Raw genomic sequence first — 15,981 nt, 5'->3', positions numbered from 1 at the left:
TCATTATACCGGCGATACTGCTGAATTGAGGAGCATGAGTATGCAAACTTATTCATAATGAGTTGTGATGGATGACACGCTACAGAGACTCGCCGCTAGAATGACCATTATGTAAAGTTCCGTCTAATGTGTTGCATAATTATGCTCTAAGACGCCACGAAACGCTGCCCGAATGGGAGCGTATGAAACTTGTAGGCTAGGAAAGTCAACCAAAAGTGCGCTAGATTATTGAAATGAGCAGTACCGGAGAATAGCATTATTCCCACAAATCAATAAAGATTTAATACCAGCCAAAGCGGCAGAAGGAAGAACGGATCAATGCTAAACTGAGCCCAAACGGTATCGAAGTGTTGCATCGCTTTGTCCTTTGACCATTGCTTCTAGCTCTATATTGCTATTATAGTCGTACTTTTGAGTAAAACGATCGACTTAAATCCGCGCGAATACGGAAGTTATCCCATGTAAAGCAGACGTGCACTTGCTGCTCGTAATGTTTCCAATGGCTGCAACTTCACAAGACTGATGGAGGAGTCTTTATTATCGTGGGCCCAGCGCGGGTCGGTGCCTCGATGGCCGATGTAATCGCTCTAATCCATAACGAGGCGTGCCTGTTTGACATGCAACGCTGCAAGCGCTGCCGACGCCTCAGGTCGTCAGGTCTATTTTGGCACACTTTGCGAGCGAACTCACATACTGAGAAATACCTGGGTAAGCTCACATCAACTTTCGATCGATTATTCAAGAAGGTATAGAAAATTCGAAACGATTTTATTTTGCTCGCTCGTCAAATTACCTTCAATCAATCTTTTAGTGGAAAAGTACGTAAACTAAAAGTGATTTTTTACGTACTCCTGTTGACGCTCAGTTCGTTCGAATACCGCATTTTCGAATGGTGAATTTCCATCCATCCATCCCACATAGGGATTTCGTATCCTAGCGGCCGCCCGCTTTTCTTCGCTAATGAGCACCAAACACCACAAATAACGACAAAAATTATAGCCTTTCGAGGCAAATGGCCCTTTTCGCCCAATTTATCGCTCTCTTGGATCCAGAGGCGCGTGGGGTTGGTGTCAAGGAGCCTGCTGTAGCCGCCGACACACTCGAATAAGTGCTAAACGTCGCGGCGGCGGGACTGAGTCTGACACAAGCGAGAGTCGGAAGGGGCCTCCAACCTTGCTATAGAGTCCTCTAGAAGATGCAGGGATTTAGCGCCTTGCGTGATTGTACTGTGGTTTTCACCGCGCGTATGACTATTCCACGGAAGACAGTCGACGGATAAAGATTAAGGAACGATTGGGCACTCAATGTTCGAGGGATGTAAATACAAATCAATGGGTATCAATATCTAATGATTATTGGGAGTTGAAATAATTTATACTCAATGACCAATCGAGCGCACGGTTCACCTAGCCTGCTGGAAAGATGGGCTTGGTGTTCTTTAGCCTATTTGCGTGGACGGGAAGTCTCTATATGCCCCAGTCCTGTGCGTAACGCGCATTCTCCTCTCCGTCCCGAAATAATATGTGGTGCTCTTCAACTGTAGCGCAGCCGTGAGCTCAATCCATCCCATTTAAAGTGGGTCTGACAAGAATCCACGACCATTTTACTGGCGAGATGTGCAGTCGGAGAAAAGTGGCTTTGGATGAGCTTGCTGGTTAGCCCTTCACAGCTCAGTGGCACTTGACGTGAAGCGGTCTGTCGACTGATGCTTCGCTTCGTTCTTTTGCAAAGCTACTGCTGCGAAGTGAGCAGTTATTCTATTATCATTATTTTTTAAAGAATATTTACGATTTATGTAAAAAAATGTCATCACTTGAGAGCACGAATCAGTATGCTCAAGTGCTCGGCTCCATCAATCAGTCACTCATTTGTGTCCAGTTCATTTAGCATAACATTGAACACCTTACCTATTACACTTTTGATACCATAAAAAGTGATGAGCTGGAAAAACTACGTTTAGGTTTAACAATACTCAATTGGTGTCAGCCGTTTCTCTTTCACCGGCTACTCACCCAAGATGGCCACCACCTCGTCATCCTGGATGACCTCCAGCGACCCGGAGACGATGTAGCACAGCGTGTCGATGCTCTCGCCCGTGTGGAAGAGCATGTCGCCCGGAGCGCTGTGCGACATGGTGAAGTGGACGGCCAGCGCCCTCAGGCAGCCGTCAGAGGCCAGGCGGAACGCCGGGTGCTCGTTGAACACCTTACGGTTCAGGTGGACGCATATGTCTGCCCGCATGTCTTTTGGACAGTAGTTGAGAACCTGAAGAAAGGGGAAGTTAATGTTCAGCTGGCGAAGGAATTAATGCTTTGTTACGACCAAACCATGCCTAATTATCCTTCCTGGTAAAAGTTATCATTTGTCATTCAGCAATGTAGGTACAGACGTCAGAAATATGTGCTAAGCTTTTATAAAAAAAAATAATGGTTTCATAACTTGTAGAGAGCATTTAAGTCAAAGACAAAATTCTATAAAACGTAAATCGGCAATAAATATCTCTGGATAGAATGTCAGCAAATGTTCAAAAAAGATACCTCAAATGGCATTATTAACAGGCACATAGGTAGATTTACAGGTCTCAAGTTCTCAACGCATGCCACAGCTTACCAAATGAGCATCATCCGTCCATGCAGTCTCCACGACACAAACGGTGGACAAATACAAGCCAGCCTGCGTGCGCAACAAAAACGATTCAATATTTCAAGCTCAACAACAGCTCAAGCAATCAAGGCCGACACGACTTCTACATATAGTTATGCAATGCTGTTGTCATGCCAAAACGGTAAAACACAGATTATTTCTATCAGTGACCTCTTGCTGCAAGGGATTCCAAAAAAGACATTCAGGTGCGTGCCACGGTGCGTACAAATTATAAGGAGTATTTTGTAAGTTCCATGTTGCGAAATATTATAAATAGTGAAAGTGAAAGTGAAAGTGAAAATATAATCTAAAAAAAGCTCAGAAAACAAATATCAGCGATATTAAATGGAAGACTGGATAAGATTGGAAAAGCGCATTAGATTTTAGACTGAAAGCAGTTGCCAGATAAGTATGTAGGTACATAGAGTTCCTTAATTATGCCTATACATACAATTAGATACAAATTTATGTACTTGTGAGTTGAACTAATTTTTTCATTGGGTACCCCCCTGCCCGCTGCTGAGAAGTTTTTCCTTAAAGTTCCCGTACATAAGGAAGTATGTACGGGTTTGATCCGATCAAAAACATAGTGCATGTTAATTAAGTTTTCATTAGGTACGAAATGTGTTTCGACAAAATGTGCGTCCATGCGCATGCAAAACAATTAACGTGGCCATAGAAAAGCAGATTAAAGGGCGTTAGTTCGTACAATGGCCCGCAGCGACCGCGATTACCCCTCTCATCATTTCCGCAAATACTAAGAAGTTTATTTTCTTGTCAACCGGGCTACATGTCCTAGAAACTGGGCACACTTTTTGTTAAATGTTTAATGTTTATGCAATTAATGTTTTGTCAACCGTAACGTGCCCCTTTTTTCGTGAAGATCTATACGAAGAAAATTAAAGAGATCAGACGCATTTCGTTTCAACCCTCACAAATTCAACAATGCATCCCTGTAATGCATATTCAGCGGCATGATGCTTTGATCAAATATTGGACCCAAGGCCGTATGAGATTGGACCTTTGTTAAGTCTAGCTGAAACAACTACGCTTCTGCGAAGGTCTCTGATACAGAAGGCTGATGCAAATATAAGTGCAACATCTACACAGTAACCGTCCGAAAGGTCTGAGCTGCAATAGATCAAGGAAGAGAACATCCAACATGAAAGACATTGAGGTACACACAAGTGCACATATCGTTCCGCGTCGAAGCACCAGGATAGGTTAAATTCGTTTTAATAAATGCACTTGATAGTGGAAAAAATACTCTTCATTCATATGTTTGATTAAAAATAAAATGGTAAGTCGATAGATGACGGCGAACGAAAAATCGGGATCTCGTTTTTTATGATTCGGATAAAGTATATCATTTTCAACACATAATAAAACATAAATGAAGATATCAAATAATGTTCAGGAAGGCGACAGACAATATTATGAAGAGATGTTCGAGCTCTTTAATTGTCCTCTTTTTCGTCATAGAAAATGGCTTGTCAGTGTTTGATTGCGCGAAAGCCTGCCTTCAGTTTGCTTACCATTCGTTTGCACGACCATCCTTACTCGCCAAGGGCCACGGTATCGAACGCAAAGGGCAGGTGCAGAAAAGCTGGGGATAAACGGAAAATCAAGTCATAGCGCAAGCCATGTGAGAAAGGGTTGCAAAACAGTAGAAATACTGTAATCGAGAGGTAAGTCGTATCGAAATAATTTCGCTGAAGCCCGCGGGAACAGCGACAATGAGACTTCTCCGATGAGACGAGACCTCATGGTTACGTCTCTGTCGGCTCGTCCTCCGCTTTTGGAGGCGGTCGAGCGTGAGCCCCTGCCCCGGTGCCCGCCCTGAAACATGCGAGGGCGGACTCAGGGGCGCTGGCCGGCCGGCCACGGAGCGAGAGGAATAGCAGAGCAAAAAGGTCACCCGCCACCGCTGGGGAGCTTATTGCATGAGACTCAGAGGTCATGAGATGCCTCAAGAATTCATCACTCTGGGCCCTGGGGTGGCCTCGGCACTCGCCAGTCTCGCTCGGCAGCTGACACTGACCAGCACTGGGACACGCCGGCCCAGAGCGTCTCGTCCGTCGGTGTTCCCGGCTGGCCGCTTCACGTTACCCCGCCTGGTGCCGCCGCCGGAACGGAGTCATACACTCGCCTCGTTTTCTACCTTATCCGTGTCAATGCCCTTGGTCATGGCCCACGTGCTAACGACGTAGTCCATGACGCGTTCCGAGAGCGCCTTGGGCACCTCGTGCAGCTTCATAAACTCGCGCACGTTGTTGAGCATGTCGTGGTACTTGGCCGTGGCCGAGGTCATCTGCTGGATGATGGTCGTCACGTGACCGAAGATGGTAGCGTACAGCAGCGCTGCGGGACAAAACGAGAGGGGTCAGAGGTTGGCATGAGGGTAGAGCAAGAGAGGGAAAATAAGAATCGACGGAGTGCTGAGGACAGAGATACACAGATAGAGAAAGAGGGAGAAAGAAAGAGAGAAAGGCCAGTGATCAACGGAGATCGCTCATTTCTCTCTCTCTCTCTCTCTCTCTCTCTCTCTCTCTCTCTCTCTCTCTCTCTCTCTCTCTCTCTCTCTCTCTCTCTCTCTCTCTCTCTCTCTCTCTCTCTCTCTCTCTCTCTCTCTCTCTCTCTCTCTCCAAGCATCCCCGCCGGAAGCACGACTGATCGCCGCAGTATCCGCGCCGACCGGACGACGCACCCGCCCCGGCTGCTCTGCGGAAGGAGGTGCCGCCGCGCGTGCCGATCCACATGGGTCGCTCTCCGGCAGCACAATACGGCCCAGCCCGGGCCACGACCGTCCAGAGAGGATGGGGTAAAGTGGCCGACGGCGAGCGGCCGTGCGTCCCGCTCTGAGCAAACAGTCGTCACGGCCAGCCCGGTCAATAGCGGATACTGCGTCCAACGAGCCGGGCAAACAGGCACTCCCGCCCACCCATGGCGTGACGTATGGCCGATATGACGTCACACAGAGGCGGATTGACGTCGCGCACAATAGTGACGATGACTCGAATGTTCGTGATGGGTCATTTTGTTGATGACGCGTCAAGCTGGGCAAATTGGGGACAATGAAACGATTTTTTTCAGTGTAGGTATATGTACCTATTGCCTGGGGCTAGTCGTAAGAAGCGTAACGTGCGAATATCGAAACTCTTGGTCAGAGAGCATGGGCTCTTTGGGCCTTGCTTTAGGCACGGTGACTATAAACAGGTATGCTGATACACGCCCACGACATAGCCTTATACCCCTCTCCCGACTCTCGGCAAATGCTTAGTAGTGAAGATATCTCATCAATCAATCTATCTACGTAACGTTCCAAATGTACCGTTCATAACGGACGCATGGGTCTATTCTCAGTCTTCTCAAATTCCCTGCTTCGATGACCGTGAATATTGTAAAACCGGTTTGAGCCGGGGTTAGCCGGTCGGCCGAGCCTCATAAGGTTCTGGTGGGGTGAAAGGCCACTGGGCAGGGGCGGCGGCGGAGTGGGCGCACCTTCGGGGCTTCGGGGCGGTCCTGGCCGGTGCTTCGATCCGTTCGTCGGGGACGGCTCGAATCGATGGCCGCTACGACCGTGGCCGCTTTATGGGCCGCCACTGACAGAGCCAGTGGCGTGCTCTCCAAATTATCGCCGACCCCGGCCAGGTGCAGCCGCGCCCGCCGACAGCCGATCGGCCTGAATACTGCAGAGTGATGCCAACAGATTACGCCCCCGCAGGCTGCCTATCACCGACATATATACCTATCTGCGTCATATCGCCGCTCAGCAATACCCCGCCACCACATGCCTACCTACCACATATCGGTACCACAGCCGGCCTCCACCATCCTCGAACTGCAACCCATTTCCACTCCCACCAACCCCACGATTTTGCACGCCCGACCCAGCCGCCCACCACTATCGTCCATGCAGCTAATTAAGTCTTATTATCCTCCACCTAGATTGCAGCCAGGTTGACACAGTCCCCCTCCCCATCCAAGTCCACGCCGCTACGATAGCCCCGCGCGGACGGCGCAGAAGCGGTAGCGAGCGCGGAGGAAGCCCCAGTATACGATCAGTCAGCAGCGCGGTGTCAGGAGCCTCATCTGACGAAATGAGCCGGCCACTGCAGCGACGACAGCGGCCTCGGGGCTCGGCTCTTAACCAGATTGTCCTCCCTCGCCGGGATATTGCCGCCGCGTCTTCCTGCATGTGAGCCGCAGTGCGCCGAGTGTGTTTGGTCTTATTTTGCAGGTAATAAGGCGGCCGAGGAAGGCAAATAGCTCTGTGAATATTACGAAGCAGGCTATATTTCAAATTATGCGCAGATCCAATTTTAGCAAGAAATCTCGCACCATTTTTGTATTATGCAATATAACACTTTCATTCGTTGCACTTGCATCCCGCATGTTCAAACATCTCAAAGAACGCAACGTTGACTGTCTATGTAATTTACCTGAATAGTACCTAATTGACATGGTCTCACCTTCCATTTCCATTGCCAATAAGAAAGAAGGACTGTGGTGATTTCGTAGCAAAAACGAAAAGACAATTCCTCACAACTCGTAAGCTCCACGCTATCAGCAGCTTTTAATTCCGAGTTGATTTATTCCGACACTTGATCGATTCAAAAGAAACCTAATCCAACTAAAACAGGCCGACTAAAGCGATAAGAACTCTGCTCGGCGCGTGGTAGTTCTTGTTGCTTGTCGGCCGACCACACCATATGCTTCGAACACATTTAAGTGTTAAAAGACCATATCAACCGACCTTAGTTGTATGGCTGGACCAAGCACACACTGAGTCAATTCAGACAGAGCAGCCGTGTGTACGAAGTGAAGCGAATTGACTGCCTGGAGACCGGATATTGACACACTCACTGCTACATCTCTGCACCGTTGAAAAGGACAGTAAAAACCGGACGGAAACGCGAATAGCGATGTTATCATCAACAAGTTTAAAAGCTTCAACATTGAAGTTATGTCAAGCTTACAGACGATTTGGCAAAAGTCTCAAGTTGTAAGAGAAACCTTCATAAGTCAGAAACGAAGTTCATAAGGTAAGCATTTTACGGAAGATGACAACCTGTAGAGTGCAAGCACAATTAAACGTTGGCGAGAGAGATGAGGAGAGCCTGTGGATGCAGGGGGAGTTCCGTCGAGTTACGAGCTGTCTGTGCTAACGCAGAGGGACCCCTACGATGGACAGTCCTGAGACAATGAACAGGAAGACCGCTCCTCCGTTCAGTAAGCGCCGTTCGTGCTGGGATTTGATCACGACACTGGCGGGACTCACTGGCCACTCGAGGTGGCTGCAGAGACGCACAGCGGTCCGCTGAGGTACACCATCGACGGTGGGTCAGCCGACGATACGACAGCCGAATTAACCCACTATAGATTGTGCTGGAGGTCGTTTGTCCCGTCACCGCCGACATAAGTGACCCCGGGCGCACACGAGGTCGTACATAACGAGGAACACGAGATAAGCCGTGGGAGTTGGTTAACCGTAAAGCGCAAAACATTTTCATATTTATATTCATACTTGACAAGGTTTTCCACGAATTATTTCAATTGTTAAATTTTGCCGCAATGCGGATGTTCAATCTAGCGACATTGATAACACATTTCGTCAGTATTTATGAGAAAGACTCATAAAAAGCTCATAAAACGTCAGATGGTGTTGTCAGCATTCCGGTGTTAGAGCTGAGGGATGAAAGGAGATCACCATTTAATTCTTCAAACCAGTTTCAATGTGTGTTGCAACGTGAAATATATGACAGCATGATATGCACTGATGTGTGTTTGGACAGTTCTGGAACACTCCTGGCATTGCGACAATTTTCCTCCACACAAGACAAGACAATTTTCCAACTGTTTGGGTGAGGTAAATGTTCGATACCATCCCACGTACACCCCAAAAACAGCTATTCTCTTTCTCAAATCATCTCCTTCAGTCGCTGTCTGTCCGCCCACTCACCTGCAATGATCATCATACAGATGGTGAAGATCTTCTCGTTGTCCGTCTCGGCGGCCACGTTGCCGAAGCCGACGCTGGTCATACACGTCATGGTGAAGTAGAGTGACGTCACGTACATGGTCTTCCTGGAGGGACCACCGACCAGGATCGGTGACATGGTCTCGTTGGACCACAGGTACGAATAGGGCGTCTGGGTGATGTTGCCCAGTTTCCACAGCCAGCTGCGGACGGCGCAGGACGGACGGTCACACGGGGGGTCGGCAACCTCGCGGCCGAGACACGGTGAGGGATGTTTATCCATTCGCGTGCTCTGTTCTGTTTAATGTCACCTCGATATGATTTAAAAGGTGCATGCTAAACATTAAGCCAATACATAAAAGCTTGTAAACGTCTAAAGAATGAAAAAACTCATTATTTCACAAATACAGTAAAATTATTACACTTGAAACACTAAGATCGTTCTAATTCTCTTCGTAAAAATATGCGCATTGCTCAATGCAACCGTGGTGGTGGATTCCGGAGCAGCCTTCAAGGACAGCCAAAGAGATTCCCTCATTTATATGCTTGAAGAAAGTCCAAAGGAAACTTTGCTCTGTCCCAAAGATATGTGTGAATAAAACACCCGGAATGTGGCATTATTTCACCACAGCTACACATTTTGCATCTACCTCAGAGCTTTTCCAGATTCAAAATCAGAATGCAAATCAGAATGCCACTGTTGAAATCAGCCACCACTGCGCGCAAATAAACCCCACGTGCAGACAAAAAGAACATTCCACTAAGTAAACATTGTTCTACACGACCACGCGCTCCGTGGCCTAGCCTGCCCGCTATATCAGGGCGGGAGGTCTATCAAAGCAAAGGACGAGCTAGCTGACAAAGGAACCGAAGCTACCATACAGCTGCATCGCTAAGTCGCCGCGGTATCTAATTACGACACAGCTTTGGCTCATCAAACAAACAATGGTTACGGCCGAAATTTAGTATGTGGATAGTCGTGACGTGATCTAAATACACCAGAGTTACGTATGAAGGGGCAACACATGCAACAAGAACTTTAAAGAGCCAATGTGATTTGATTATCAATTAGTATCCTTTAGATAATTCTGACTTGCATATTGATACAAAATACAAACACACCATCTCATTCGCTCAGCTGACAACAAGGCAGAACCAGAAAAGTGACAGACTGTCAAGGGATTTACCAATAAAGCTGTCATGCATTGAAACCATGGAATGGCATAAGCAGCTTCGCTACACATCGGCCGTGTCGTGAGATCTACATGATATCTACACACATTCCGCGGCAGTCGGTTCACTGAGCACGACGTCGCTGCTGACCGGCGCGGCTCCGGCCTTCGATGTGGGTGTGTGTTTGTGAGTAGATGACCAACGCCGACCCGAGAGTCATCCCGTCGTCAACTCTCCCCGCCTTCATTGACCTCATCGTCGACTCTCTTAAGTCTCAACCTTCATTATCCCACCGTCGACTCTCCTCACCTGTATGTGACTCCATTATCGGCATCCGAGAGGCCGATGCTGTACCAGATGCAGGCCAGCCAGTGAGCCACTAGCATGTAGAAGCACAGCAGCAGGATGAGCATGGCGGCGCCGTACTCGAGGTAGCGGTCCAACTTGCGGACCACGCGGCCCAGCCGCAGCAGACGGACCACCTTCAGCGCGCTGAAGAGGCTGCCGATACCCTGGGGGTCATAAATGTGGGGAGAGTCATGTAAAGAGGCTGCAAATATCCTGAAGGAAGTGGAAGAACATCTGGACAGGCTGCCGATACCCTGGGGGTCATGAGGGTGGGTAGAGTCATGTAAAGAGGCTGCAAATATCCTGAAGGAAGTGGAAGAACATCTGGACAGGCTGCCGATACCCTGGGGGTCATGAGGGTGGGTAGAGTCATGTAAAGAGGCTGCTATTATCATGAGGAGAGGGAGGGGTATTTGAACAGGCTGCCGATACCCCGGGGTTCATGAGGGTGGGGACTGGGGAGAGTCATGTAAAGAGGCTGCTGAAGCTCTGAGGGAGGGGGAGGGGCTTGTGAACAGGCTGCCGATATACCCTGGGGGTCATGAGGGTGGAGAGAAGAGGGTCATGTGAAACTGCCGTTACCCGGAGGGAAGGGTAACCAAGGGAAGGGTCCTTCCCGGAGGGAAGAAGGGAAGGATATCCTTTGCAAATGGAGAGGCTTCCGATATCTAGAGGATGGGGAGGGAAGTTCACGTGAAGGACTGCTATGGGGTGTAGTGATGAGACGCAAGTATCAACACGCTGCCGATACCCTGGGGACATAAAAAGGATCAGGTCAGGTCATCAGCGTGTCAATACTGTGAAGAGAATGGCAAAGGACTGTCAAGGGTCAAGAATGGCAAAGAACTGTCGAGACCAGATTCATAGAGCGTCCAACAGACATTGTTGCAGCTCACATAAGGAGTTGCTTTATTTGACTTGAAAAGTTTAGGCACAGAAAATAGCATTCACAGATAATGAAACTCATTTCATGAAATTGTCAAAACCGGTAAGCTTATGGATGTTACCAAACAGTGGAAATACTGGCTACAACAATTGGTAAGACTGTCTAGCAGACTCCAGCCCGACCAATTCTAGACCACAGAAGCTATTACTTGTGTGTGCCATGGAATCGGCAATATCTATATCCCTCATCACGCATAAGAAACATAATGCTGCTGACGTTACAAGGAAACCAGTGCGTCACTGCCGAGGTCAAAGAACTCTGTGCTTTTTGTGTTGGTTATGTGCCTTACATGATGTGCTGTACATAAGTAATTGACCAGCATTGCGCATTGCCTGAGTGCCTATCATGTGTCTCGGACATAATTGCACCGTCAAACGACAGACTTGTTTTGTTGTCAGCCCTAGCGACAGTAGCGTTCCAGAAATAAAACAAGAGCTATATTCTTGTATGCATTTAAACGAATTTGCCTACCTACATGTAAATATGACAGGCAACTATAGGCAAGGATAGCTTACATGGGATATCCTCAAAAATGTTAGTTTCTGGTAGTTTGGAATGGGCAAATAACTACTGAACATATATTCTACCGAAAACAATTCAATAACTGACAGTTCATTTAGGCCAAGCCATCAACAAAAATCCACCTCAGCAAATTTGGTGGTCCTCTAGCCATTTGTAGATAGCTCTTCATGTCCGGTGGGTATTTTCGGTGACATTAGCCGGCTGTATATCTGTATTACCTATCAGGAGCTGTCATACTCGGAAGCCAATCGGTCAATCTATGAATAGAGCCCTTTGGTTGGGCGTCAAGAATAGGACATTGGCTGAGCTGGGTTGGCAGCTGAGTCTATCCCAGGGCGGCTGAGACCGATAAAACAGATGTAAGGTCCGCGGTGTGGCGACGTTTTGCCGAACACAGGCTGGCCAGTCGGTCACTATTTCTGGCGTCTGTGTGTGTAAATAACTATATGGGGTAGCTTATTATGGAATGGATGTCAAGCCAGACGCACCCATAGAGCTGCTACGATTTAATTTTGCCGACGATATTTTCGTACAGTCCGCCATGGAATGCAAAAAGTTGTCCCATAAAGGAATATGAGAGTCTGGCGCGTCCTGCAGTTCCAGCCCAAATCTGGCGCTGGGGGTCGCGCTAATAACGCTAATGCTGTCGCGAGCGTCCGTTATCGTTACCGTGACGCCGTTACCATTACCGTGACGGTCTTCATGACACGACACAACGGTCCCCGATTGTGTAACGAGCCACCCGACCCACCTAATGGCTCGGGGAACCTATCCAGCCCGGGTCGCCCCGCCCTCCCTTCTCGGCCGAAATCTGCAGAAAGACCGGCGGTAATATCCAGTGACGCAGCCGCGGGTGCACTTTACTGATTATTCGTCCGTGCATGCACCCTGTCCAAGGACGGTAGCGGGCGGAGCGAGCCCGAGTCCGGTCCTGGAGTGACCCTGACGGGCGTTGGCTGTCCCAGGAATGGTGACACGCTATGACAGAAGCAGAGGGTACGGACGTCAGGGTCAGCGGGTTACTGCCACGGAGCAATCACAGCCGGACAGAAAGACAGTCACTCCCATGTGGGATTAGAGAACCGACGCTGAAGCACGCAATTATAGCGACTGCAAATGTGTTCTGATCTTGATCAACGAATTAACCGAGGAGTGTTCAATGTTTGTATTTAGAACATGAATATTGAATCCAATGGCAAATCAAGCGGAGAAGAGTGGAAGAGGGTTTGAGAAATGTGCTTTAAAATAGTCGAGATTCTGCAATGAGGTGTACACAAGCACACCTTCCCAGCGATACTTAAAACCTATCGGAACAAATCAAGAACTAAAATATTGTATTAGTATCTTCCTTCTAAAAGATATCTCTCCGGCCCCCACAGGTTACACTTATGTAGCTGAGTAGGGTTCTCACAGAAAACCAAGTTAACCCACAGCTACACTAGCAAAAATGAGCCAAAATTAACTACAAAACCATCTGAGAGCCAGTGTCCTTTTACAGCCCATCCTCCTGAATATATGTCCACGATAGCGCGGTCACCGGCGCGGCGGACGACCCCGGTCACGTGTCCGTGAACGTGTAATCAGGCGCGGGTAGATATGGCCCGGCAGATGACCGCATGGCGTGACGAATGCCGGCGCAGTGGATTCATTTGGCAAAACAGATCAATACCGCCGTGTCGGCCTGACCAGACGTGATGGCCTATACGCCACAGCCTCCGTCACTCTCACTGACTGAGAAAGAGAGTGCCATTCGAGCAGCACCCGCCGACGTATCGCAAGGTTAAGCGTTCTATTATTGTATTAATTTGAAAGGTTTGCCGTATTTCTTCACATGCTAAATAAAAAAAACTGTAATTATTTATACTTTTTTGCAATTCAATTAAAAAAGCTATCATCTGGCACAACGCCACCCGACGCAGCGCAGCGGTACGCGGCGCTCGACTGGAAGGTAGACTGTACCGCAGTACTTGAGTGTCATGCGGAACAGTCGCGATCCCAGAACGTAGGTAAGCGCGCTGGAAAGCACAATACCGCCCATAATCGCATACCACATAATCGCCCATACTGCAAGTGCACAATAACTGTCGTTTTTTCGGGAGCCTCGCCTGTTCCTTTTTTGAGAATACTGAGAAAACAGCTGCCGTCAAGCAAAGCAAGCCTTGTGGACAAATTTCGATTAATCTCACGTAAATTGTCTGGCACTTATATTTGGCTTCCTCCATGATAAGTGTTTTTTTTCTGGGTCATTCTGGGTAGTTGATGGAAGGATTGTTCGGTTTACATTTTCACGCCAAACGACATTACTGGTACTCACCTGAAAGTTGTTAGCGACTAACATCAAATAGAGCTCGCCAAGATACCTCAACCGTCATGTGGGCTGTGTTAACCGACTTTTGGTATGTCTACTACGGGTCGACCAATTAACTAGATATCCTACAGGTGGAAAATAAAGGAATATACGACATTGGACCAGAAATGAAAGCATAAGAAGGTATTTCCCTACTCAAGGGTATTCAGCTACGTGCTTAGGGTCCTAAAGTACAAAAACCTGTCACTATGTGACCCCCTAACACATTTATCGCACGTATAGAGGTTTTGATAAATGTACAGCATTCGTTAAAGTTGTGCACCACCTATTCTAGTGCCGTGAGAAAAAGAAATGGAGTGAGTATATACCTTAAGATTTACTGAAGCCAATAAAATATATCATGACAAACAAATTAATAAAAACCCGTGAAAGGAGCGTGGTGTAATAAAATCATTTCATTCCCGGGCATCTACCGCGCTGACGAAGCTGATCAGCTGGAGAAGTGCTGGTGGCGCTGTCTAGAGCGTGTGTCCGACCTATCTGCCAAGGCCTCCAGCACCGCAAGGTTCCACGCCAAGGTCGGGTGTATGTCCCACGGCCAAACTTAGCCCACTGCACGTGCGCAGTGCCGCACCACCCCATGCATATGTGCCTGGCGGTCGGGCGCCGGACGGCAGCTGTGCCCCTACTGCGTGCGACTGGAGGTGTCGCTGCAGCCTACTGGCGACTGTCTGGGCGCGCGGTGCAGGGGGCAGGCGGCAGGCACTGCGGCTCCGGCCCGCCGCCGCGATACTCACATTTTCACTGCGATCCGTGACGCTGACTGCGCAGCTACTTACATCTTCGTCATGATCAAAGGCGTTGAAGACGTCGTACGGCAGGCAGGAGAGCAAGTCGATAATGAACCACGACTTGAGGTAGTTCATTCGGATGATCTTCGGGTCGCTCACCACCTCCCCGCCAGGCCCCACAAATGTCGTGTGAAAGTTCAGCACAATGTCTATAAAGAAAATAACGTCCACTATGGAATCCACCACGAGCAGGCTGACGTCCTCCGACGTCTTGTTCTTGAAGGCGACGTTGTACGGCACCATGATGGCGGTGTAGAATGTGAGGCAGAGAATCACCCAGTCCCAGATGGCTTTGAAGGCACAGTAGTGGAGGAGAATGTGGGGCGGCGTCTTGGGCGCCTCCTGACGGTACTGGGGCAGCACGTCCGAACTGAGAGACATCATCTGCGGGCAGACAGCGGCGTCAGAGGGGCGGCACGGCGTCATATGAACGGTGTTAAAGGGCGACAGGGTATTCAGTATTTACATACGTTCATCTGCGCAACAGCGACACGACAAGGACTGGGCGGTGTTCGGGGCACATGGTGTGACCTACCGATATGGGACGCTAGTCTTTTGGTGACACGCATTTTCCGCCATGGTGCCAGAGGTTATGAACAATAGACAATGCAACGGAAGGGGTTACATGCTGAGAGCTCGTGATAAAACGAAGGTTTATTTACCTTAAAGGGACTATCCCACCTTTAACATGGGGTTTGAGTTGAGATAGCCAATTGTTTGCGGCGAGGTTCAGAAACCACTATCTATCTAGGTTGCAACCCCCGCGGCCTCTTGGTGTTGAAGAAATTCGTTCCCTTCATTTGAAAATGGGCCTTGCGCAAGGCCCTATCTTCAACATGGAGCGACCGTTAGTGTGACGTCACCTCGTTTAGTCATTCTGATTTAAATGGGTTTGTTCGTTGAAAAATCGCTTAAAACTTGGTCTGAACTTTGTTGTGGTGCCTACAGAGTAAAAAGAATGAGCTTTATGACAGAAATGTGGCCTGGGGAAGGAGGTAATTTTGGGCTGTGACGTCACATATTTGAAAGTTTGTGTTTGGAATATGGGAAGCCTAAGATGTTTAATGAAAAATAAATGCCAGAACCGTGTTCCTGGTCATCCAATCTATAAAGTCGGGCACAATTTAACTGGTTTTAACAACATTTTAGAAGGTGGGATAGTTCCTTTTAAAAGATATGAACGCTCTTGTTCAAAACATTACCAAACGGT

At 48.4% G+C, this 15,981-nt stretch overlaps 1 protein-coding gene across 1 annotated transcript in view; it reads right to left on the bottom strand.

Annotated features, from left to right (window-relative positions):
- LOC122374841 (potassium voltage-gated channel protein eag-like) overlaps positions 1-15,981 on the bottom strand; it is a 48,525-nt gene that overhangs the window by 8,474 nt on the left and 24,070 nt on the right. The window contains exons 5-9 of the mRNA XM_043353847.1: positions 14,760-15,155; positions 10,106-10,308; positions 8,606-8,826; positions 4,805-5,004; positions 2,013-2,265 (exon numbers count right to left, since the gene is read on the bottom strand). Coding sequence (XP_043209782.1) covers positions 2,013-2,265; positions 4,805-5,004; positions 8,606-8,826; positions 10,106-10,308; positions 14,760-15,155 — 1,273 coding nt within the window. The remainder of the gene's footprint in view (positions 1-2,012; positions 2,266-4,804; positions 5,005-8,605; positions 8,827-10,105; positions 10,309-14,759; positions 15,156-15,981) is intronic.

Source organism: Amphibalanus amphitrite, unplaced genomic scaffold, assembly GCF_019059575.1.
Source record: "Amphibalanus amphitrite isolate SeventyFive unplaced genomic scaffold, NRLGWU_Aamphi_draft 001724F_arrow, whole genome shotgun sequence".
Classification (NCBI taxonomy): Eukaryota; Metazoa; Arthropoda; class Thecostraca; order Balanomorpha; family Balanidae; genus Amphibalanus; species Amphibalanus amphitrite.
Note: the sequence above shows the minus strand (reverse complement) of the source record. Positions and strands in the feature narration are given on the sequence as shown.